At 47.2% G+C, this 24537-nt stretch overlaps 1 protein-coding gene and 1 long non-coding RNA gene across 4 annotated transcripts; one reads left to right on the top strand and one right to left on the bottom strand.

Moving 5' to 3' along the window:
* Positions 1 to 1254: 1254 nt before the first annotated feature.
* Positions 1255 to 8218, top strand: GP5 (glycoprotein V platelet). Its single transcript, XM_023623518.2, has one exon. The coding sequence runs from the start codon at positions 1343 to 1345 to the stop codon at positions 3260 to 3262; it is 1920 nt and encodes a 639-aa protein (XP_023479286.2). The 5' UTR covers positions 1255 to 1342; the 3' UTR covers positions 3263 to 8218.
* A 5731-nt stretch (positions 8219 to 13949) lies between these two features.
* LOC102149024 (uncharacterized) lies at positions 13950 to 23705 on the bottom strand. Of its 3 annotated transcripts, XR_002801811.2 has the most exons (6): positions 23569 to 23705; positions 22203 to 22294; positions 21538 to 21649; positions 20534 to 20585; positions 17653 to 18817; positions 13950 to 14115 (listed from the first exon to the last, which is right to left on the bottom strand). It is a non-coding gene; the product is annotated as an uncharacterized lncRNA (long non-coding RNA). The 3 variants fall into 3 exon arrangements; XR_002801812.2 differs by lacking the exon at positions 17653 to 18817; XR_288790.4 differs by lacking the exon at positions 20534 to 20585.
* Positions 23706 to 24537: the final 832 nt, after the last annotated feature.

Genomic DNA, 24537 nt, shown 5'->3' with positions numbered 1-24537 from the left:
GTTAAAGTGAGCATGTGGCATCCTTCAATCCAGGAATGCCATTATTGAACATATTTGGGGATATTTTTAGCCTTATTATTCCTAAAAAGAAAAAAAATGGAGCTTTTAAGAATGTTCTTAGCCTTAGTATTCATACAAGGGGGGCGGGGGGTCCTGGAGTAGGGAATTGGGGCAATGTGGCATGAAAAGAAAGACCCAAAGGAAGGGTGGCCCTCTGGGGGCGAGGCTGCTGCAATGAGCCGACTGTGTCATTCAACTTTTCTAGCATCACAGAGCCGTATTGTGCCATTTATGGAGAAGCTTCTCTCCCTCCTGCTTTTACCAGTTTGATAGTAGGACTTAGGCTGTATATGGTTTCTTTTTCAGTTGGAAGATATTTGTGATTAAGAACCGGAATACGCCCTCTGAGATAGGGTCCTTTCCATGATTGTTTTTCTGGTGCAGTCTTTATCCTCAGGATGCAAGGATACCTCCTCTTCCTTTGGAAAGTGCCGAGTCACAGGCAAAGCTCTAAGCTTTTCAGTTGCTTTGGGGTGCAGCACCATTGCAGGTAAGGCCAAATATTTTTTAAAATATGGGCAACTGGAGGGCTCTGTCGGCCTGTGCGTGCGTACGAAATAAAATTTAGTACAAGAAATGGTTTGTGCAAAATTACATTTGGGAAACATTATTTTGGTAGATTAGTATTACTATGCGTATTTCACAAATAATTCAATGTCACGAGTATTAATTTTTAATTAAGCATCTTAGAAATGATAGCTCCTTTTTTATGGCTCAATCAGAAGTACTACTCTTAAATTCTAGCTCTGTGACCTTGGCTAAGTTACTTAGCCTTTCTGTGCCTTAGGTTCTTCCTCTTTTAATTGGGGATAATAATAGCACCTACCTCATAGGGTTATTGTAAGGATTAAATGAATTAATTTAAATAAAGCCCAGAGAACAAGGCCTGGCATAAAGTGATCGGGATGTTACCTGCTTTTCTCAGCGTGGCTAACAGGGTGTTCACTATTGTGGGGTGTTCGTTGTTTAGTATAGTAAGTCAGTACTGCGCCTATGGTGTAGTTGTGATCAAAGGCATCAGGTGGGGGTGGCTGTTTTAGCAGACTTCGCAGTTCCCTTCACGGCTGTTGGTCATGGCCAGCCCTGGGTGAGTGATAAGTCAAGAGCAGGGCTGCTTTCACAGTGGGCACTGCTCAGTGATGTCTGCAGCTTGAGTGTGAGAATAATTATTTTAATTCTCGCCATGTAACGATTCTGAAGTATTGACTTTTCTATAGCTTGAAAACACTTCAATTTCAATGCTTTAAACTGAAGGCAGAAAATCAGTAAAACAAAAGAAGGAATGAGACCTCGTAGTGTAGAAGGAATGTCTTCTCACTACCCAGGAAAACGTACGCTCCTAAGAAGAGGGCGACTTTGTATCTGGATACCATTCAAAGTCAGTGATGATCCTGGCGAAAGGCTCATTCCCCCGCAGGGTTACAAGACCGAAGATGAGCGTTTTCCCTTGCGTGTTGCCCTTAGACCTCCCGCTCTTGCCTTTTCAGACATGCTGAGGAGCGCCTTGCTGTGCGCCGTGCTCGGGCTCCTGCGCGCCCAGCCCTTCCCCTGCCCACCAGCCTGCAAGTGTGCCTTCCGGGACGTTGCGCAATGCTCCGGGGGCGACGTGGCGCGCATCGCCGCGCTCGGCCTGCCCACCAACCTCACGCTCATCCTGCTCTCCCGAATGAGCCGCGGCGCCTTGCGGAATGACAGCTTCAGTGGTATGACCGTCCTGCAGCGCCTGATGCTGTCAGACAGCCACATTTCCGCCATTGCCCCCGGCACCTTCGATGACCTGATAAAACTAAAAACCCTGAGATTGTCCCGCAACAAGATCACTCATCTTCCAGGCGCGCTATTGGATAAGATGGTCCTCCTAGAGCAGTTGTTTTTGGACCGCAATGAACTAAAGGTCATTGACCAAAACATGTTTCAGAAACTGGTTAACCTGCAGGAGCTCTTTTTGAACCAAAATCAACTCGCTTTCCTTCCTCTTAGCCTCTTCACAACTCTGGGGAACCTGAAATTGTTGGATTTATCGGGAAACAATTTGACTCACCTGCCCAAGGGATTGCTTGGGGCACAGGCTAAGCTTGAGAAACTTCTGCTCCACTCGAACCAGCTCGTCTCTCTGGATTCGGGGTTGTTGAACAGCCTGCGCGCCCTGATCGAGCTGCAGCTCGACAGAAATCACATCCGTTTCATCGCACCCGGTGCCTTCGACCGGCTCCAAAACCTGAGCTATTTGACTCTTTCCAGAAACCACCTCGAATTCCTGCCCTCTGCTCTCTTTCTTCATTCGCACAATTTGACTCTATTGACCCTGTTCGAGAACCCGCTGGAAGAGCTCCCGGAGGTGCTCTTCGGGGAGATGGCCGGCCTGCAGGAGCTGTGGCTGAACGGCACCCGGCTGCGCACCCTGCCAGCCGCCGCCTTCCGCAACCTGAGCCGCCTGCGGGTGTTGGGGGTGACTCTGAGCCCGCTTCTGAGCGCGCTCCCAGAGGGCGCCTTCCGAGGCCTCGGCGAGCTCCGGGTGCTCGCGCTGCGCTCCAACAGCCTGGCCTCCCTCCCCGACGGCTTGCTGCGCGGCCTCCGCAGGCTGCGCCAAGTGTCGCTGCGCCACAACCGGCTGCGGGCCCTGCCCCGCGCGCTCTTCCGCAACCTCAGCAGCCTGGAGGAGGTCCAGCTCGACCACAACCAGCTGGAGAGCCTGGCTGGCGACGTGTTTGAGGCTCTGCCCCGGCTGACGGAGGTCCTGCTGGGGCACAATCCTTGGCGCTGCGATTGTGGCCTCGGGCCATTCCTGGAGTGGCTGCGGCAGCACCCGGGCCTCGTGAGCCGAGTGGAGCCCCCGCGCTGTCGCGGCCCGGGGCAGCGCGCCGGCCGGCCGCTCTTGGCCCTGGGGGACGGTGACCTGGGGTGCCCGAGCACCCGGGGCCCGCCTCCCTACTCTCCCGCTGACAGCTCCTCCGCAGCCCCCACCCAGCCGGCCCTGCCCGCGGCCTCCACCCACCCTGCCTGGGTGCCTAGGAGCTCAGAACCCTGGGCACGGGCCCAGCCGCTTGCCCAGGGCAAGCATCAAGACCATAGCCTGTTCTGGGCTCTTTATTTTCTGCTTTTAGTTACTCAGGCCATAATAACTGGCATCATTGTGTTTGCTATGATTAAACTCGGCGGGCTCTTTCGAAAACTAATCAGAGATAGAGCTCTTGAGTATTGAGTCAATGGGAAAACCTTGCGATTAATTAAAATGTGACCAGAATCTTGTCAGATGTGGCTCTGGGGAGAATCCAGATAGACTGGGCTGCTGTCTTGCTCTCCCTTCACCTCCTCTCCCTTCTCACTGCCTTCCCCCTCTTTACTCCTCCATCCCCCCCCCCCCAGGTCTCCCTTCTCATCCCTCCCTCTCCTGGGAGGTAATCTTTACGTTTGCCAGTTGTGGCTGCAGTTCTGCCTTTTCTCCCTCACTACTGTGTACCCCCTCGGTACACAGGAGCTCAGGCTGTGTTTGGCCCATCCTGTGCCCACCGTGCCTGGTGGAGACGGGGCTCTTCAGTATTTACTGAGGAAGGGTGCAAATGAGCCAGCCAACTCCAGGCCAGGGCCCATCTCCTGCACATTGTAGGTGTCTGGTAAATGTGTGTGCCATGAATAAAGGGAACACACATGATCCAAGCAATGGTGTCCTTTCCTGGGGGAAAGGATGAATGATTTTCTTTATCTACTTTTATTTGAAAAGCAGAACTTTTCCAGTTCTTTCAAATATCCTGTTTTTTTCTCACTTTACGTATCTCTGACCTGTGGGCTGTTTGGATGACTCCATTCATCCACGTGTATTTTCAGAGGCGTCCCACTCTGTGACAGGCGGAGAGATAAAGAACATACGGCTTCCCCAAGGAGCTCAGCACCCAGTGACAGAAGCCATTACAGCTTGTAGTCAAGGGCGAGTGCCAAGGAGCAGGAGTAGGGGGAGGACACAGAGATGCAAGGGAGGACTGGGAGCTGGCCTGGAGGGCTGAGTGTGGGGTGGGGAGGGGCCACTGATTCCGAGAGGCCCAGTGTGTGCCTGCGAAGACCTGCTCTGCACGTTTGCGTGGTCTGTGAGTTTCTGCTTGCTTCCTTCATGGGGTGAAGTGTGTCATTTTGACACTGGGTTGGCTTTCATTTCCTGGAACTGAACGCTACCTCATTTCACAAGCGTTTATGGAGCACCTCACGTGTGACGGGTGCTCGTGAATGTAATGATCAGCTTGGTTTCTAGTTTATTATACAGGGATCACGTTCTCATTTATTCTTCCAATTGAGAGCAGTAAAACCCTTGTTGCTTTAATTGGATGTCTGTGCTTGTGAGACGCCGTGGTTAAACCATGGGCTGGAGAGTTGAGAACGGTGGGTTCAAATCCCGGCTCCACCACTTCCTAACTGCATGGGACTTTGGGCAAGACAGCGAACTTCTCTAAGCCTTGGTTCTCTCATCTCTGGAAAGGGCTAAACAGCACTTGCCTTGTAGAGTGGTTGAGAGAATTAAGGACCATGAAGCCTGTGGTGACTTAGCCCGGTGCGCTGTACACGATAAATGCTCAGTAAGTGTTAGCTCTTATTAAAGGGTGAGTAATTATTACTCCTGTCATGATTGCTAAAGAAGAGCTTTGAGCTGATTTTTTCTCTGTGTGTATAAAGATGAGAGCAAATTTTCTCAAATTGGAGATTTCATTCAAACCAGTTTGTCTTCACCTGTGGGTGGTCTCAGCCCTGTGTGGTCAGGCTCTGTCCTCCGAGTCCAGAGCAGTGGATCCTTGAACAACACCAACTGGAGGTGAAGCACGAATCCCTGGGTTCCTGGCATCTGTAGATGCACCTCTCCTTCAAGGCCAAGTTCAGATATCTCCTCCTGGGAAAGGCTTCCCTGATTGCCCAGGCAGACAGAAGAGTTCCCCGCTGGGTGCCCACCTCTCGGGCTGTTGGGCACCAGGCAGCCTCCCCACCCCCGTCTGCTCCTGCTCACCCTTCACTCTAGGGTGTGTGTATGTTTATGTGCCTCCTGCTCTGTGGGTTCTTTGGCTCGACTTGGTCTTATTTATTTCCACTGCTTCAAATTTTGCAACTACCTACAGCATAAAACCCAGAATTTTTTGATGCAATATAAACTCTAGTCCTAACCACTATGCTCTCAGGCAAGCTACCTAGCTTTCTAAGCCTCTGTTTCCTCATCTGTAGAGTGAGGATGATAATGGTCCTCACTGTTGTTGCAAGGACGAAATGACACGCTAAAGAGTTAAGTCAGTGTCTGGTTCATATGGCGCTCAGTAGACGTCAGCTACTATTATGACTAGCTCCTTAAGAACACACTGTGTCCTAACATGTCTCAATGCCTTTCATACGTCCATTCATTCAGCAAGTATTTGCTGAGCCCCTCCTTGTACCAGGCACTCTTCTCAGGGGAGGGATGGAGCAGTGGGTAAACCAAAGCACATGCTTCCATGGAGTTAGGCTTTGGTGTCCCCTTCAACTAAAACATCTCCCCCGAACTCTTGGCCATTATCTTCAAATGTTCAAAAAAGTCTGGAGAACAACTTTGGAGCCTCAACCAGCTTTATACAACCTTTATACTCTGCTGTATTTGCTTCAGATATTTTAATAACAGAAAAAACACGACAAATAAAGTTGAGTTGATGGATAAAGTCTCCTTCCTGTCCTCTCCCAAGACGTAGCCTACCCACTAAAGTTGGTGTGTTGCGTCCCGATGCTGGTGTGTTTATACTCTTACTACATGTGTCTACAATTCTGAACAAGCTGATGTAATGCTTTGTCTGTTTTCAAAGTTTAGATAAATGATGCCATTCTGCATGTAGCATTCTTCAACTTTCTTTTCTACGCTGACATTTTTGAGATGTATCCACATGGACCATCTGGCTCCAGTTCATTCATTTTAATAGCTGTGAATATTCTATTGAATGAAGATACCACAGTGTATCTGTTCTCCTGTTGATGGACATTTATGCCCACTGTTTTTTCTTTTCTTTTTATTTCCCATTACTCCATATCCTCCCCAACTCTTGATAATGTCAGAATTTTTAATTTTGTCAATCTGATGGTTATGAAATCCTATCTCGTTGTTTTATCTTCTGTTTCCCTGACAACTGCTGAAGTTGAACTTATTTTGAAATGTTTATCGAACATTCAGATTTCTTCTGAGAATTATCTGTGCATAGACATTGACCTGTTTATAATGGAGCATCTTGTCTTTTTCCTGTTGATTTGTGAGAATTCTTTACATATCCTGGACACTAATCTTCTGTAAATTATTTGCTTTGCAGCTATCCTTTTTCAGTTTGTGCCTTCTTATTTCACTTTATCTATGCTGTCTTTTGTGGAACAGAAGCTTTAATTTCCCTCTAGTCAAATTCAGCGTTACAGCTTTATAGTTTGTACTTTAAAAGAAGTCTTAAATTCTTCCTACTCTCGAGTCATAAACATAGCCTCCTATATTTTCTTCTAAAAGTTGTAAAGTTTTGTTTCTCACATTTAGGTCTTTAATGCACATGGAATTTATTTTTGTATATGGTGTGATGTAGGGAACCAACTGTATTTTTCCCAAATGTATATCCTGTTGTCCCAGACCATTTTTCACCTAGTCCGTCCTTCTCCCACTGCTTTGTGAAGCCGCCCTGTCATTTATCGAGTTTCCATAGGTGCATAGGTTGGTTTCTGGGTTCTGTAGCCTAAACCATTGGCCAGTTTGTCTAGTCTTATATCACAGTCACTGCCTTCATCGTTGTAGCTGTAATAGTTCTTGGTATGGGGTCGCCACTCCGCCTTGTTCTTCTTTGGGACAGCCTCTTCTTTTCTGGGCCCTTTGCAATTCTATGCCCACTCCAGAGTCAGCATGTCAAGCTCCACTGAGAAACCCAGCTGGCATTCTGATAGGAATCACAGTGAATTTGTAAACTAATTTGGGAGAGAATTTGCAGTCTTTATAATACCCGGTGCACTTGTCTGTAAACATAGTTCATCCTTCCATTTATTTAGGTCTTTTCTAATCTTTCAATGAGGTTCAGAATTTTTTTCATAAAAATCTTGCACAGATTTTGTTTGATTTATTCCTAGGTATCGTCCCCCTTTTTTGAATTGTTGTTGCTATTATAGGTGATATTGTTTTAAAAAATTACATTTTCTAATAGTTTCCTACCAACACATAGAAATGGAATTTATTTTCACATAATTATCTTATATCTGACAATAATTTTAATTTGTTTCTTCCTGTTAAACCCTTATACCTTTTACTTACTTATTTTTCTATTTTAAAAAATCTTATCTGCAGTTGCTGAAGCTTCCAATACCACGTTGAATAGAAATAGTGATGGTGAGCATCCTTAAAACCATCTTGATTGTAAATTAAATGCCTCTAATGTTTCATAAATAGATGTGACATTTCTAGTCCTAGTTTGCTAAGCATTTTTTTAAATCATGAATAGTTGTTAAATTTTATCAAAAATGTTTTTCATCTGTTAGGATGCTCATACAGTTTTTCTCCCTCACTGAGGTAAAGTGATGGATAAAATTTATAGATTTTGAAAAATAAGTTCATTCTTGCATTCCTGAAGTAAACCAAGCTGGTTATGCATTTTAAAAACATATTGTTGGGGGCCAGCCTGTGGCTGAATGGTTAAGTTTGCGCTCTCCACTTCAGCAGCCCAGGGTTTTGCTGGTTTGGATCCTGGGCACAGACATGGCACCGCTCGTCAGGCCATGCTGAGGCGGCGTCCCACATGCTACAAGCAGAAGCACTCACAACTAGAATACACAACTGTGTCCTGGGGGGCTTTGGGGAGAAGAAGAAAAAGAAAGAAAGAAAAATACATCGCTGGATCCAGTTAGCTAATGTTTTGTTTAGAACTTTTATTATCTGTTCATTAATGAGATTCTCTTGTAAATTTTTAAAAAATAATATCTTGATTTTGACTGCATAATCCAAATTATACAGTTTCATAAAATGGGTGGGGAAAATCTTTCTGGAACAGTTTGTAAAAAATGGGATTCTCTTTTTGTTGAATGTATTCTAGAACTCCCTTCTAAAACCACCTTGGCCTGGTTTTATGGTAAACGTGTATCTACTGCTGCAGAACAAATACCCCACATCTTATTGGCTTAAAACAATAAAATGTTTTATCTCACAGTTTCTGAGGGTCAGAAATTTGGGAGCAGCTTAAGTGGGCCGTTCTGGCTCAGGCTTTCATGGGGTTATCATTGGAATGTTGGCTGGGACTGTGGCCATCATGACGGGCTGCAGGAGCTGCGTCTCACATGGTTGTTGGTGGTTCTTTGCTGGCTAATGGCTGGAAGCCTCAGGTCGTTGCCGTGTGACCCTGTTCATAGGGCTGCTTGAGTGTCCTCATGACGTGGCAGCTGACACTCCCCAAAGCGAGTGATTCAAGAGAGAGATATTGGGATAGAAGTCACAATGTCTTTTACAGTCTAGACTAAGACTCACATTTCATCATTTCCACTGTATCCTATTGGTCAACCGTATTCACTGAGTGGGAATACCGGGAGGCACGGATCACTGGGGGCCAGTTGGGAGCCTGGCTACCACCGAATGTATAAGTCTGTGTGGTTTATTTTTAACTACCGATTTAATTCTTTTCAGTGGTTATAGAGCTATTCAATTTTCTATTACCCCACTTTTGTTATATTATGTATTTTTTAGGAAACTTTTCATTTTGTCTCTAAGTTTTCAAATTTGTTAGCCTAACATTTTTCATGATTTTATTTCTATTTTGCTTTAAAATCTCTGCTGTATCTCTAGTTGTCCTTTTTTTTCATCCCTAATATTGTTTATATTCATCTTCCTTTTGTCTTGATCAATCTTGCCATATTTTTGCTATTTTATTAGCTTTTACTAAGAACAAACTTGGGGCTTTGTCGCACCTTTCCATTGCATCATTCTTTTCTAGTTCATTCATTGTCAGCTTCTATCTTTATGATTTCCTCCCTCTACTTTCTTTCTTTTTTTTTTTTAAAAGATTTTATTTTTCCTTTTCCTCTCCAAAGCCCCCCAGTACATAGCTGTATATTTCAGTTGTGGGTCCTTCTAGTTGTGGCATGTGGGATGCCACCTCAGCATGGCCTGATGAGCGGCGCCATGTCCGCGCCTGGAATTTGAACCGGAGAAACCCTGGGCTGCCGAAGTGGAGCACACAAGCCTAACCACTTGGCCACGGGGCCGGCCCCCCACCTCTACTTTCTTTAAGTCTATTTAGTTGTTTTTTTCCTTGTGACTTCTTAGGTGAGATACGTAGCCTGTTAAGTGTCATTCTTTCTTCTTTTTCAGGATGTGAATGTCCCCTAAGTTCCTCTTTCTGAGCAGTGCCCGTGTTAACCTGTGGTATTGCTGTTAGTGCTAATTCTCTATTATCGTTCACTTCTATATTTTCTCATTTCCATTATGATTTTTTCTTTGAACTGAGTTATTTAGAAGTGTGCTTTTTATTCCAATTGTTTTTTTTTTTGAGAAAGGTTAGCCCTGAGCTAACTGCTGCCAGTCTTCCTCTTTTTGCTGAGGAAGACTGGCCCTGAGCTAACATCGTGCCCATCTTCCTCTACTCTATACGTGGGACACCTACCACAGCATGGCTTGCCAAGCGGTGCCGTGTCCGCACCTGGGATTCAAACCAGCGAACCCTGGGCCGCCGAGAAGCAGAACGTTTGAACTTAACTGCTGCGCTGGGCCGGCCCCTTACTCTAGAGTATTCCAATTTTTTTAACCTTTCTACTATTGATTTCTAACTCAGTTGTGGTCTGTATGATCACAATTCTTTGAACATTTTTGAGACTTGTTTTATGGCCCAGAACGTAGTCAACTATGATTCAACTTTAAAGTTCTAGTGCCATATAGTTATCTAAGGATTACATTTGTGACTTAAAATTTTACTTTTATATCTTGTTCCATTGACAATAGACAGTCTCTACTAACGACGTTCTCTGTAAGTTGACGTCAGTGCTCCTTTTTGTCCCAAGCTCTCCTTTGCCCTCTACCTTCCAGTTTCTGTCAAGACTGATGACCTTTATACTCTCTGATCATAATTAAAATTTTAGTGATTGTTGAAAATCTTGAAAATGAATAAAAAGGAGTTGACGTCATTGTTCCTTTGAAATATTGTTTAGTATAGTGTCAAACATTACATTACATTTCCTTTCAAGCACATCTTTCCTTTTTCTGGAATTTCTAAAAACCACTGGGCCTGCTCCCCAGCTGTTTGCTGGAGTTTCTCTCCACGGCTTCCCTTGGTTCCTTCTGCTCTTTCCTATTCCATGTCTTTCTCTTCGTTTACTCCCTCATTCAATGACTGCTTAGGAGAGGGATACAGAGGGCATCTCTTTTCTGAGTCCTTGCCTGAAATTGTCTTTCTTTATTCTCCTCTCACACTCGATCGCTAGTTTAGTTGGGAATAGAATTCCAAATCCAAATGATCTTCTCCCACCAAGATTTCTGATGGGAATTTGTTGTTATTATTTATAGTCGACTCATTTTTTTCTTTTTGGAATACTTTAGGATCTTCTCTATGTCCTTTGCGTTCTGGTTTCAATATAATGTGCCATGTATCACTCTTTATTTCCATCCACACAGCTGGAGACATCCAGAGTCCTGTGGAGACTTGTGTCCTTAAGTTTTGTGAAGTTCTCTTATACTGTTTCCTTGATAAATTTTTCTCCTCTCCTTGCCTTTTTTTTTTTTTTTCCGGTGAGGAAGATGGGCCTTGAGCTAACATCTGTTGCCAATCTTCCTCTTTTTGCTTGAGGAAGATTGTTGCTGAGCTAACATCTGTGCCAATCTTCCTTTATTTTATATGGGATGCTGCCACAGCATGGCTTGACAAGCAGTGCTAGGTCCACGCCCAGGATCTGAACCTGTGAACCCTGGGCCACTGAAGCAGAGTGTGCAAACTTAACCACTATGCCACCGGGCTGACCTCTTCTCCTTTCCTTTAATCCTTTTTGTCTTCTCTTTTCTCTTGTCTTTTTAATTTCTCTTTCCTACTTTCTGGAGACTCCTCAACTCTATCTTCCAGCAATCTAATTAAAATTTTAATTTCTGCAATTGTGTTTTAAATTTCTGTAACCCCTATTCTTTAACTGTTCCTTTTTATAGACTCTTATTCTTGTTTTATGGATGCAGTCTGTTTTGGATTTTTCTTAGGATACTAGAGTTTAAAATTTTGTAGTCTTTAAAGTTCCTTTCTACTTTCTGAGCTATATCTGTTTTCTCTGAGATTTTTGTTGTTGTTTGTCGCTTGCTTCCCTTAAATCCTTGGTTATCGGTTTGTATTTTAAAAGTGAGGCAGTAAAAGTAACCAATGTTGGCAGCTTTGTGCACACGGGCAAGCGCTGTTGCCTGGCGAGCTTCATTTTAGGGTCTGAGGCAGCAAGTTGAGTGTTACACTGTGAACCTCTGCAAGCCCGAGTGTTTGTGAGGGTTGTTTTCTCTAGGACCTACCTTGTAGTTTCTTTAAATGACTTGTTTGTTTTCCTGGGGATGGAAGCAGCGGCAGCCGTTCCACAGACCAGCTTTCACATAATGCCCTGGTGTTACGCACACATCTCCCACCTGTCCTGCGCTGTACCTGGTGTAACCGATTTTCAAGCCTTTCTAGGGCTCTGTTAAGAAAATGGGATCTCTCTTCTCACGCCGGCTTTGGCTTCCTCTTCCTCACCTACCTCCCACTGTTCTGTTCCATAAACTTGCTGAAATCTCCAGCCCTCTGAGAATCCTCTCCCTTTCCCTGTGATGTGGGTTTACACCATTTCAATTCCTTTCCTATGTCTCAGTGGGATCCCAGGAGGGAGAGGAGACAACTGGGTAGGTTCCGTTTGCATGCTTAACTGAAAGTCCATCCATTTCTATTTTCCACGTTTCCAGCTCTGGAAGTTTCTTTGACTTTCCCTGGGCAAAACTGGGTCTTCCTTGTCCTGGGTCCTGGGTTCCTCCTGCGCTTTGGGTCTCCCTGCTGCACCCCCACTGTGTGTTGTCATTGGCTTCTCTTTCTGGAACCACTGCAGGTTGGGCTCTGAATCTCTGCTGACGTTGGGACTGACCAAGTCTGTTTTGGGAGAATTCACTCTGGGCTTCCCAGCTTTTAAAAATCACCATTACTACCAAGGTGTGCTGAAGGCGGGGAGATTCCAGGACTCACTGCCCAGTAGCTGCACACACCCTTATTAGGCATCTGGAATGTTACAAGATGATTTTATCAACAACATAAAGAGACAAGCATTAATTGAGTTCAGTGGCTGGATCCAGAGTACCGGAGCCCGCGATGCCCAGGGGAAAAAACAATGAACAGCCTCTGCCCAGTGACACCCTTCCTCCATTCCCTTCCACCTCTGCCAATGCTTCAGCTGCCTCCTGCCTTTTATTGCTCCAGCACAGAGATTGATGTTTTCAAGTCCAACCCTTGGGAGGGTTCTGTGTTCCAGCTGCTACCGCTTTCCACCAATCTTTATTAAACATCTCATACATGCCTGGCACTATGACATCAATTTTCCTAACCCTCCTGCCCTGGGAGGTAGGTATTATTATCTCACTTTACTGATGAAAAAACTGAGGTCCTGAGTGGGACAGTAATGTGCGTAAGGTTATAATTGGCTGAGCTGTCATGTGAGCTCAGGTCTCCTGGCTTCTGGCCTAGAGCCATTCCAGGCCTCCTCCCCCATGGCTTCTCCTGGTATGCATGGGTCAGCTGCCCAACCCGGGACCTGCTGATCAGGAGGACGCAACACCAGGCGGACACTCATGGTTGTGGTTGTAGACACCAAGGGGTTCTAGTCCCTCAGGCCTAGTGTGGCTCCCTGAGGGCCAAGCATTGTCTGTGGGAACCTTGGCTGATAAGAAGGAGAAAAGAAGAGAGAATAAAGAGGTAGGAATATGGAAGAATAAAGGATGTGGAGAGAGGTAGTTGAGAGGGAGAGGAAAAGTGAGAAAGGAGGTAGAAATCTAAGTGTAGGCCATTGCTGACCAAGGCCCAGCCCTGACCCAGCAGGAGTGACCCAGGGCCCACGGGAGGTGTCCTCGCATGGTGAGAATGGCAGAGAGTTGCTCCCAGATATGGGTCCCAGCTCTGCCACTGACTCAGTTTTCCCATCCTCACTGGGTTGTTATAAGAATCAAAGAAGGCAATGGATATAAAAATGTGTTGCAGACTGAAGCTCTGTTCAGCTTTGAAGGGTCCCCTTGTGGTTGGCACACCATGAGGGCGAGGTGGTGTCCACTCCATTGCCTGCACACCCCAGAGCATAACCAAGAATAGTGCCACCTGTCACAGAGGAGACGCTGGAACGAAGGACGTCAACAGAGGATGCCGGGAGATAACAGGGATGCAGGATGCGTCTTCTCGGGAGGCCTCTCCCACAGCACTGTCCTCCCTTCACAGGCCCCACAGTCCAGGGCTCTCCCCTCTCCCCCCTCCACAGTAGGGACCACCGGACCAAGGCCTGCTTATCTTGGACAGAAGGCAGAGAGTTGGGTCTCCTCCTGGTTCCAAACCCCTAGCAATTTATGTTCACGGTGACACCAAAAGAGAAATGGAAAATGTCTATGTCTGAGTTGTTGTCCCTTCAAGCTCAAGTTCAAATTCAGCCTTAGTTCAAGTTTAGTTCAAGCCTTAGTTCAGTTGATTTGTAGGACAGGAGAAGAGGAGATGGCATCAATGAAATTCTGTAGACCGTCCATCTTTGGGAATGGTATTATCGCTCTAATAAGTTATTGGCCTGGCGACGTGCCCAGGAGCGTTTAGGTGGAACACAGTCCATCCAAGGATGAGCGTCAGAGAACCTCCTGTGTGTATCAGACCCCTGTGTGCCATGACCCTCCCACTGCCCAGCACCCCGTTCTAGCCCAATAAAGGAACTCCTTTGCACCATGCAATCTATTAACATTTCCAGTGATGATGAAAACATCAGGGTTCAATATAAGGAAGATTCTTCTCTGTTCAGAGCTGTTGATAGGAAGAAATGAGCTGCCTTGAATGGTAGTGAGCCTCACAACCCTGGAGGCAATCAGGCAGAGCCTGGATCTTTCTGGAAAAGAAAAGCAAGCAGTCAAAGAAAAAAAAAGAGAGAGACAAAAACTAGCCATGCTTTCTTGTTTCTATGCCTTGTGGAAGCACACACTTCTTTTCTATCCCTTTTCCCTTTCATGCCAGGGCACTCCTGTATAAAACTCCTGCAAAGCCTTAAAGGATCCATTGAAATGTAATGTGTCTTCCCACAGGCAGAGTTAGTTGTTCCCTGTTGGGGGCAGAATAATGCCAACCAAAAATGTCCATGTCTTAATCCCCTCTGAATATGCGACTATGTTATCCTACATGGAAAAGGGACTTTGCAGAGGTGGTTAGGGTAAGGACCTTGAGATGGGAAGATCATCCTGGATCATCCAGGTAAACTCAGTGCGATCACAGGGGTCTTTCTAAGTCAAAGAAAGAGGCAGGAGTAGAGAGAGAGAGATTTAAAGAGGCCACAACGAGGCTGGCTTTGGAGATGGAGAGAGGGGTTGCCGTGAGCCCAGGAATGCAGGCAGCCTCCAGGTGCTGGAAAAGGCAAGGAAATGGATCCTCTCCTAGCCTCGAGAAGGAAGCCAGCCCTGCTGACACCTTGATTTTAGCTCAGGGAGACCGCTTTTGGGTTTGTGGTAATTGGTTACAGCACCGATAGGAAACCAAGCTTTCCCATGTCCGTTCTGAATTACAGCATCTAGCACATTTTACTGTGATTCTATATGTGTGGATCTCCTTACCTGGGCTTCTTGGGGTTAAAAGGTCTCTATGAAGTGGTCTTTCTGCTGGTACAGGGCACAGCAGGGTTCAGAGTTACTCTCACCTGAGTGACTATGTAACATATAAGCTGGGCCCCAGAATGAGACCTGACACAGGTTAACACCAACACATGCTGTGCTGTTGGGGGACTTCACCCCTGACCCCATTGCCCTTTAGAGAGTTAAATATTCTTCCTTATTAAGGTTTTGCAAAGATCAGGACTTGCCACACACGTTTCATGATGAGCACAGGTGCCCATTGCTTTGCTCTCTCTGAACGAGTGCGGCCTTTCTGTCTGGGTCTCTGAAGCTCAGATCAGCATGTCCAAACACAGAGGACAGGAAGGAGAAGGGGCATGTGGAGGAGCCACCTTCTTAGGTCTCTAGAAGGAGGAGGATTTGAGATGTTGGCCTTCAGCCTGAATGTTACGTTCCATCTTGGGGAGCCACAATTAATCAAGTGGAGAGAGTTTAGTAGAAAAGAACCAGGACAGAGGGCGGGAGTGGGGAGCTGGGTGAAGGACTGGAGTCCGGTCGTATGGGAACTGGTTGTGAGAGCCAGGATGTTCATCCCGGAACAGAGGGCGTTCAGAGGTGCTGGTCACTGTGTTTAACCAGTTAAAAAGTAGGTATGGAGAAGAGGAAGGATTCATTCCATGTGGTTTCCAGGGACAGAATGAGGACCAACTGGCAGGAAACACAATGAGGGTCGAGGAGGTGATTCTGGCTGAATCCGAGGAAGAACGTGGTCAGCGCTGCCCAGGCTTGGAGTGGGCAACCACGTGGGTCTGGGAGCTGTCTCAGGAGGAGTTCGGGCTGTGGCCAAGCAACCCTAAGATGGGAGGAATTCCAGCATTTGGTGGAGATAGGCGTGAGGCTGGTAAATGCTCTTTAAGATCCCTTCTCCCTCACGTGGCCTGTGATTAATCGGCCCTGCCCTGGGTTGAACTGGGTGGATATGGGTGTAACCTGCTGCCCAGGCACTGGCCACTGGAGACACTGGCCATGGCCTTGGTGAGCTGACCTGTGCTGAGTGGAAGGACGATTTGCAGGCATTGTGTTGGCGTGGGTGCTTAATGCCCTGGGGTCAGTCTACGTGCTCAAACATACATAAACCAGGCCGCCCATCAGCCGGCTTTTTACAGCTTGCTGTTTCCAGGGAGCGGGGCCTCTCACTGGCCTGCAGAGGCCTCCTGGGGTTTTATATTCCCAGATTGCTTTGGGAAAGCTCAATCTTAGATTCACATGCAGTCCATACAGGGCTGGCCCCTGGCCAGAGTGTGTGTCTGGTTTTGTCCCAGCTCCCTGTGCCCCTTCATCTAGATACCTAGTGACCCCCTCCCAGGGATCAAATCCTTGCTCTGCTACTGCCCAGCTGTGTGACTTTGAGTGAATTCTTTCCCCTCCCTGAGCCCAAGTGTCCCCATTTTACAGACGGTCTGGACCAGGAGGTCCTTCCCACCCTGAGGCTACAGGAACCCAGAGTCTAGGTCCTGAATCGAATCACTTTCCCTCCCTTGTCCATCTACCTCTATCCTTTCAAAGACACATCCCTATCACCTGTGCCTCCCCCCACCCCCAGGCTGCACTTGAATGGCTGACCCTGCCCATCTCCCTTCTCACACTTAAGCGGCTACAGAAAGGGCCTTCCCCACAACAGGTGGAGACTCATGGAAGTGCCTGCCCAGTGTCCCTGTCCCCGTGTGTCTCCAACTGCCCATACCATGCTTTGCAGAAACGCGTTTGCGCTGGTTGTTCTCATGACTCCTGGTTGGAGGGGAGCCTGGTGAGGCTCTCTTGGAGCTGCTGGTTCAGTCCGTGCTGGGCTGGGCCCAAGGCTCCCTGCTAACTGGGAACGCGGCCTGCGTGTCCGCAGCGGTGAGCCGCTGCCCCTGCCCACAAAGAGAAAGCTCATCCTCTGGCCCCAAGCATGGAATCTCACTTTTCCTAGTGCAAGAACAAGGGGTGCCCTGGGTTACTGCGGCCCCGCTCTCATCCCTGCTGATGGCTGGGTACAGGCGTTCTTGGAACAACCAGGTGAGACATGGGTGAGATAGTGCTTTGTGACCTGCAAAGCTCTGTGTAAGGGTTTGGTACATCGGGGAGGTCCCTGGGCACCCATGGGACAGTGATGCTTGGCCTCTCCCTGGTAGCATCTGGGCAGGCTGGTCAGGCCAGCAGGTGCTTTTGTAGCTGGGGTCAGATCTGTTGAGTTCAAGTACTTCCTGGAGAGAGAGCATGAGTGAGAGAGAGAGAGCAAGAGAGAGATAGAGACAGAGAGCAAGAGAGTGTGTGTGGACTCGTGACGTGGCTGTGCCCCTCACTGCATGACCCTGGGCAAGTTCTCCTCCTCTGTGGATTCAGTTCTTTCAACTGTAAAGAGAGAAGTTTCCTTTCAATGCCATAGACATCCACATGCCCCTAGTATCGGGGAAGACTTCTCTGTGAACTCGAGGATCTTCTCTGTCTCCATGGGACTCCTGGACCACACAACCCTTGAGTTATCACCGAGGCTGAGGCAGCAGGGAGACCAGAGCAGCCTGGGCAGCTCAGAGATTGGATGAGGGAGCCAGTGGAGCAATGGAGGTCCCTGCTCGGCTGCCCACCCCACCCCCGACCAGGCCTCCCTCACTGAGGAGGTGCCTGTGGGAGAAGTGGGGCTGATTCACACGGACCCATCCCCATCACGGGTGGCACGGCTTGCCAAGCACATCATCTTCCTGACAGGCCTGCAGTGCCAGCCTCTTAAATAGAGCCCAGCCCTTTGGAATGGTTTATAGATGGAGTTATGGGATGTCACTTACATGCCAGTTGAAAATCAATTCTGGTATCTTCTTTTCTTCCTGAGGAATTCCTGCTTTTGCTCAGATTAACCAGATGGTTCCTTTGTTGGGCATTTAAGACTCTCCCTTTTCAGGCAACTTCATTTCATAAGGGGTCAACTCCAGCGTGGGTGGGTCTATATTTTCTGGAGAGAAGCCCTGCACCCGGACGCTTGGCTGAGAGAGTAGGGTTGGCCTCAAGGCCACCAATGTTGTTTAAAAGCCCCAGTGAGAGGAACAATATTTAGGGACTTTTGCTGGAAAGAGATTGTGGCTCATGGCCTCCTCCTGATAGACTCAAATATGTCCCTTAAACAAGGTAGAGGTACAGAGAGCTGGGGTCTGGGCCACATATACTGGGCCCTCCCTAGAATTTGCTTCCTCTTTGATGGTGATCCCATCGGCTCACATGGACGGATGTGGTAAGAAACCCTGAAAGCACATGACTTCGTCTGTTGTTAGGATGTTGTTGCTGAGGACCTTTGGACTGAGTGACAAAGTGTCCACTGTGCGAAGACCCTTGGGGGAATGCTCATCTGGTCTCCAGCCCAGCGTTACTGACCCTCCTACTCAACCACTGGTCTTTGTATCTCATGGTAAGAACAGACTGGGTTTCCTTTTTCTCACTGCCTGCTGGAAAGCTTAGAGGCAAATGCGTGGCCCACTTTGGCAAGGTTCCCCTTCTCTACCTCTCCGGTTGTCTCCCCTCGGTTTCCCTGCCAGGGGAGGCTCAGACTCCCCTCTCCATCCATCAAAGGCCGACAGCCCCCAGAGCGTCTGTCCACACCCTCCTCCCTTCTCAATCTCTGCTCTCTCCCTAGGCAGTTTCATGGAGTCCTTGGCTTCAGCTGCCTTCTGGATCAGAATTGCAATTGGCCACATGTAATAGAATCGCCGAGACCTTGGTCTAGTCAAGTCGGAGACGGTCCTCTTCACATGCTGATGAGCGCAGAGGCAGACCATCCAGGGGCGGTGCAGGGACTCCACAGCGTCATCGATGTCTCCGATTCCAACTGTTGTTTTACTCCACCATCTGTGACCTGTGGCATCTGGTCCCACGGCTGCCGCAGCTCCAGACTCATGTGTGCATTTCAGATGGGGGAAGAGAGAAGAGTAGGGCCAAGCTGCATGCCATCCTAGTCGACCCCTTTACGAAAATGGATTTTGTTATTGCCATTCATATATCCAAACAGAAAAGTACATCAATCACACGTGTACAGTGGGATGAATGACCACAAAACAAATTTTGAGGTGTACACTTTCACTTTTGCTCCTGGATCCCTTTAGTCTTTCACTTTTGTTTTCCTTCCTTCCTGCTTATAACTTATGTTATTTTGTTGCATTTTATTTGAGCTTCCTCAAATCCTTTCTGGAGCCAGGAGGGATAAGAATAAATACACAAGTAGATGAATGGGTGGATGGATGGATGCACATTCCCTGACATGACTACGAAAGTGATCTACCCAGAGTCACCAGTCCTGAGGACCAGGACTGTAGCCTAGATATAAGGAAACGCCTCGAAGGAGGGATGGGGTGGGTGGATCAGAGCAGGGGGAGAGCCCAGGTGTCATCCCTATTTGGCCCTGATGCCAGCTCTCTCCTCTTTGTCATCTGGTCTCCATCCATACTGTTAACCACTTGTTTATTCCACCTTCGTTCTGCGTGCCCAGCTGTAACAAGCACCCTCGTGGCATCCCGTCTTCAGAGTCCTCTGCTGTCAGAATCAAGGCCCAGCCACTTCCCTTAATTTGCCCGTAGGGAAATGGCCAATGCTGGAGAGTACAGTCTGTCACTCCAAGGATTCCGGTGATGGCTCTGACAGTGGAGCCTAGGGTCATCCCTATCATTTAGCATTTTTTTCCCTTCCAAGAAATAACAAACAGCTTCATTTATTAATGAGCAACAGCTATTTCAGCTGTCTTATTTCTTATGCAAAGGTTGACCAGAAGGCAGTCTTAAGAAGTAACATGTAGCTCTTCTGAAGAACATAAACTAATAGCCAAAAAGTGTGGCGTAAGACAGAGCATACCGAATTCGAATCTCAACCTCGGACTGAGACTTTTCTGGAATTCAGTTTCCTTTTCTAGAAAAGTATAGATTTAAACTCAGCGAGGTCTAGGGTCCTTTCCAATCCCTATTCCTCCTAATCCCCCCAAGAAAGCAGAGGTTTTAAGTCGGCGGTGGAGTGGGAACTCTGACCACTCTTAGGTGGTCAAAACGTTTCTGGGTAATAACACATTTATAAGCAATTGTTTGAACAAGGAGAGAAACCTGTTCCTTCTGATGCTGATTTTATTTGGGACACTTTACTGGACTTATTTCTTTTTTTGACAAGTCCTTAAGAAAAGGGAGTAGGGGGCCAAGGCCTGAGATGAACATTGCTACGAGAGTGTCTGACTTTCTGAACCGTGGGTACTGTGACCTTTCAAGGTATGGGATGGAATAAGTGACCTAAAAACACAGGCTGGACTTGGAGTTTTTAAGAGCAAATGAGAAGGCAGAATCAGAGCTGCCTGAGCTCGGGCAAGGCGTCTGAAGGGGCTCCAATTTGAAATGCTCTCTGCGGGTCTTACTATGCGACTGAGTCCCTGACTGCTCCAAGCACAGTGAAAAAGGCTCTGGAGCTGGGAACAAGGGGACAAGACAGCGATTGACCACAGCATTAACTGGACCCAGCCCAACGGGCTCCCATCCTGCAAGAGACCCTGCCTCCTTCCCCGCCTAAGGAGAGCCAGGGGACACCATTTCCCAGGCCCCTGGAGCCTCCTTACTTCTGCAGGACTCACGCTTCACTCGAAATTCTCACCCACAGTCCCCTCAGCTTCCTAAGAGACGCCTTTGCCTGCTCAAGACTCTCTTTTACCTTCTTCAACTCCAGATCAACGGGGGCCGCCATCTTGGTTCACTCTAGGCGCCTACACGGTGGAAGGGGGCCAGAAGGATGGTCTCATTTAGCATTTATTCAACAGCTGTTTGGTCTGGGTGCTGACATGTGTGGGGTGGGCAGTGCAAGGAAACAAGAGGTCCTGAAATTACTCAAGGTGGATGCAGATATGAACTTTGAACAAATTTTGCCTGTCTCTCTCCTTCCTGCCCTCCGTCCTTTTCTTCTCCTTTATCAGATGAGATGAGGTAAAAGTTATGATTTTTTCATAGAATAATAGGCTGTCAAAATTGGTTATCTCGTGTAATGCCCCCACTTTATGGATGGGAAAACTGATACCCAGAGGAGGAAGTGACTTGCTAAGGTCCATGTGCTGGGCTCCTAGCCTTCCATGTCTTTCTTGAATCTGTTTATCTAGCTAACAGCATTTTCCTATTCCTTTTTTGGGTTGTCCACTGAGAGGAATTTGCAGAGGGGTTGATGAGCGAGGCAGGTTTCTCAAAGTGGGGAGCAGGGGAAGAATGGGGCTCCCTGGATTTAGCCCACGTGCCCCTGTGTTTCTGAGCAAACTTCAGTCACGTAGGGCATTCAAAACAGACCTGTTCATTCATGTAGTAATTAAGGAAAGCACAGCAGCTCTGGCAGCACTTGTCTCTGACCTTTAATTAGGTGTGTTGACGCTCTGGAAGCTGCTCCAGCCGTGAGCACTAAGAAGCTGCTAGTTTAATCATTTCAAAGGCTGCTCTGTTTTATTGTGGCATAAAATTTGGAAGTCTCATATTAAAATGTGCAATTAAATATAACTTGAATTAATTACTTTAGGCCAAAGAGAACTTTTCCCTCTTCTTCCGGCAACCAGCCTCCCCCCCTTACCCACCCCCATCTGTTAACTGTCTATTTTCACACTCTCTGCATCTCTTTGAGGGGAAAAGATGGATGGGCTCTTTGAAAAACAATGTTTAAAAACACACTTGGCAGCTTACCTGAGACAATCTGTAGGTCCTGGGACAGCCACCGGTCGGGCTCAGACTGTCCTCAAGGCTGGGGGGACGAGAAGGCAGATGTGGAGGCCTCTCGATCCAGGTGGGCTGGTCTCTTGATAAAATAAATGAAACAATAGTGACCACCACCCTTCCTGGTTCCCAGTCACCTATGGAAAAAAGCCCAAGTTTCTCAGCGCAGCATACCAGGGCTTCACAATCCAGTTACCTGTAAAATTCTCTCCCTGCAAACACAGCACCCATTCTCACCTTGGGCCTCTGCCTCCCCTGTGACCCTTGCCTGGAATGCCCGCCCACCCCTTCAAACCCTTTCAGAATCCCATTCGTCCTCCAAAGCCTGGCATCGTGCCTTCCTTGATCTATCCTGGCTGGCCCAACCTCCTCCTTTCCCTCTTTCCTTTCAGGACACACTGCTTGCGTGAGGTCAGGACCGATGTTAGATTGGGGCACTTTAAGTTCGCTGTTTATGTGTCTCAGTCCCCTGAGCTCCGAGGGTCAGGGCTGAAGCTCATCCCAGTGTGCCCCTGCAGACCCCCAACAGAGAGCCCTCCGGGAGCCCAGCTGACAGCCACATAGGTTTGCTGGGACATTTGTTCATGTAGACTGTGATCCTAGCCCATCCCACTGATCCTACCAGCACGACTCACCTGGGAGAGAATTTCTCTCTGGGGGCTAAGCCTGGGCAGTGGAGGTCCGTCTTGAGAAACCCTGAGGCCAGGGCCAGCTTGGAGGATGGAGTCTTTAAAATATAGAGAATTTAAATATGGAGAATTTATAGAGAATGGGAATGTTTTCTTCAAGATAAAAATTATCACATCAATTACTGAAAATGTGGAAAATATATAAAAGTCAAAATTATAGAAGAGGAAAAATTGACTCATATTCCCATTACTCAGAAACAGGCCAGCCTTCCTCAAAGACTCAGACACGCCTCTTGAGCGCGGGGAGCTGGGTCAGCCCAGAGCAGGGGTGGGTTCAATGACCTGTCTATGTGCAGGTGAACCAGGAACTAGCTTACTGAGACTGGGTTGCTGTGCTTTTTTATTTTTGATAGTATTTTCAGAAAAGCCTAATTTTTAATTTCATAGAAAAACATTTCACCAGTTAAACAGTGATCCTCAGCTCTCTCCAGCATAATTTGATCTGAGGATTGCTTTTGTGTGTATGTGTAGTAAAATACACACTACATAAATTTTACATTTTAACCATTTTTAAGTGTACAATTCACTGGCATTAAGTACATTCACATTGTTGTGCAACCATCATCATGATCCATCTCCGGAACTTTTTCATCTCCCCAAACTGAAACTCTGTACCCACTGAGCATTCACTCCCCAGTCCTTCTCCCAGCCCCTGGCAACCATCATTCTACTTTCTGTCTCTGTGAATTTGAATACGTTAAGTACTTCACATAAGTGGAATCCTACAGTATTTGTCCTTTTGTGACTGACTTATTTCACTTAGCATAATGTCCTCAAAGTTCATCCATGTTGTAGCATGTGTCAGAATTTCCTTCCTTTTTAAGGCTGAATAATATTCTATTATATGTACATATCATATTTTATTTATTCATTCATCTGTTGATGGACACTTGGGCTGCTTCCACCTTTTGGCTGTTGTGAATAATGCCGCTATGAACATAGGTGCGCAAATATCTGTTTGATCCATGCTTTAAATTTTTTCAGGTATATAGCTGGAAGCAGAATGGCTGGATCATACGGTAATTCTATGTTTAAGTTTTTGAGGGACTGCCATACTGTCTTCCACAGCAGCTGCACCATTTTACATTCCTACCAGCAATCCACAAGCATTCCAATTTCTCCACATCTTCACCAACACTTGCGATTTTCTATTCTTTGGGTAGTACCCATCCTAATGGCTGTGAAGTGGCATCTTATTGTGGTTTTGATTTGTGTTTCTCTGATGACTAGTGATGTTGAGCATCTTTTCATGTGCTTATTGGCCATTGGTATATCTCCCTTGGAGAAATGTCTACTCAAGTTCTTTGCCCACCTGTTAATTGGGTTGTTTGTTTGAAGATTGCTTTCTCACGTGTGAAATCCTTTGTCCTCCACCCCCTGCTCCCAGCCTTGACGACCCAACATCCTCCTTGGAGCACTCATGACTCTGAACACATCACCAACATCATCAGGAACGGAATGCTGGGGACAAAGGGCGATCTTGTGACACTTGTCTTTGGAGAAACACCACTAATAACTGGGTATGGATGGAGATGAGTCTGGGAGCTGCCACTGGGGATTTTAAGAAGGTGACTGTCTGCTTATTTGTCCCATTATTATTGTCCTATATAATTTTAGTGTTTCTGACTTCATTCTTCCCACATGAGGCTGATGTGCAATACTTTAAATAGACCAAATTCTGCCTTTCTGGGACAAGCAGGAAGGTTATAAAGTTTCCTCAAAGACTGCCCTTTTCCTGTGAACTAAAAAGCGACAATACTATAAGAAGAGGAGGATGCGGAAGGGAGAAGGGTCCTCCCACTTACTGAGCATCTACTGCGATCAGGACCTGAGCTGGACATGTCACCCATGATTTTTCTTCTAATCCTTTCATCATTTACATCAGGCAGGTTGTTATCTGAGTTCGCACCATGGGGACAAGAAGCTTGGAGATGTGGATTAACTTCCCCAGCACCCGGCCAGTGACAGGCAGAGCTAGAAAGCACTCCAGAAGCTTGAGTCCTTTCTGTGACAATGAACACTTCTGCGCCTGCTGCTGGGACCACTCTCGAGTGCTGAGGTTGGTGTCAGGAGCCTGTTTCAGGAAGAAAGTATCACCCACTCTCTCTCTGCTGCACATTTCCACTCAGCCTATAGACGTGTTTAATCCTCTGCCATCCTACAGAGCCCTGTGTCTGCTCTGGAACTGGCCTTCCCTCTAATCCTTCGCTCCAGGACCCTGCCTCCTACACCTGCTCTTTCCAGTCCCCTCCATACCACTGACCATGCCTTTGCCGTGGGC

The sequence above is a fragment of the Equus caballus genome, chromosome 19 (genome assembly GCF_041296265.1).
Source record: "Equus caballus isolate H_3958 breed thoroughbred chromosome 19, TB-T2T, whole genome shotgun sequence".
Taxonomy (NCBI): Eukaryota; Metazoa; Chordata; class Mammalia; order Perissodactyla; family Equidae; genus Equus; species Equus caballus.
The sequence above is the reverse complement of the archived record's forward strand: the minus strand, read 5'-3'. Positions and strand labels throughout refer to the sequence as shown.

What these genes read in the sequence shown, in the direction of transcription:
- GP5 (XM_023623518.2), top strand. Translation starts at nt 1,343, where the DNA reads ATGAGACCTCGTAGTGTAGAAGGAATGTCTTCTCACTACCCAGGAAAA.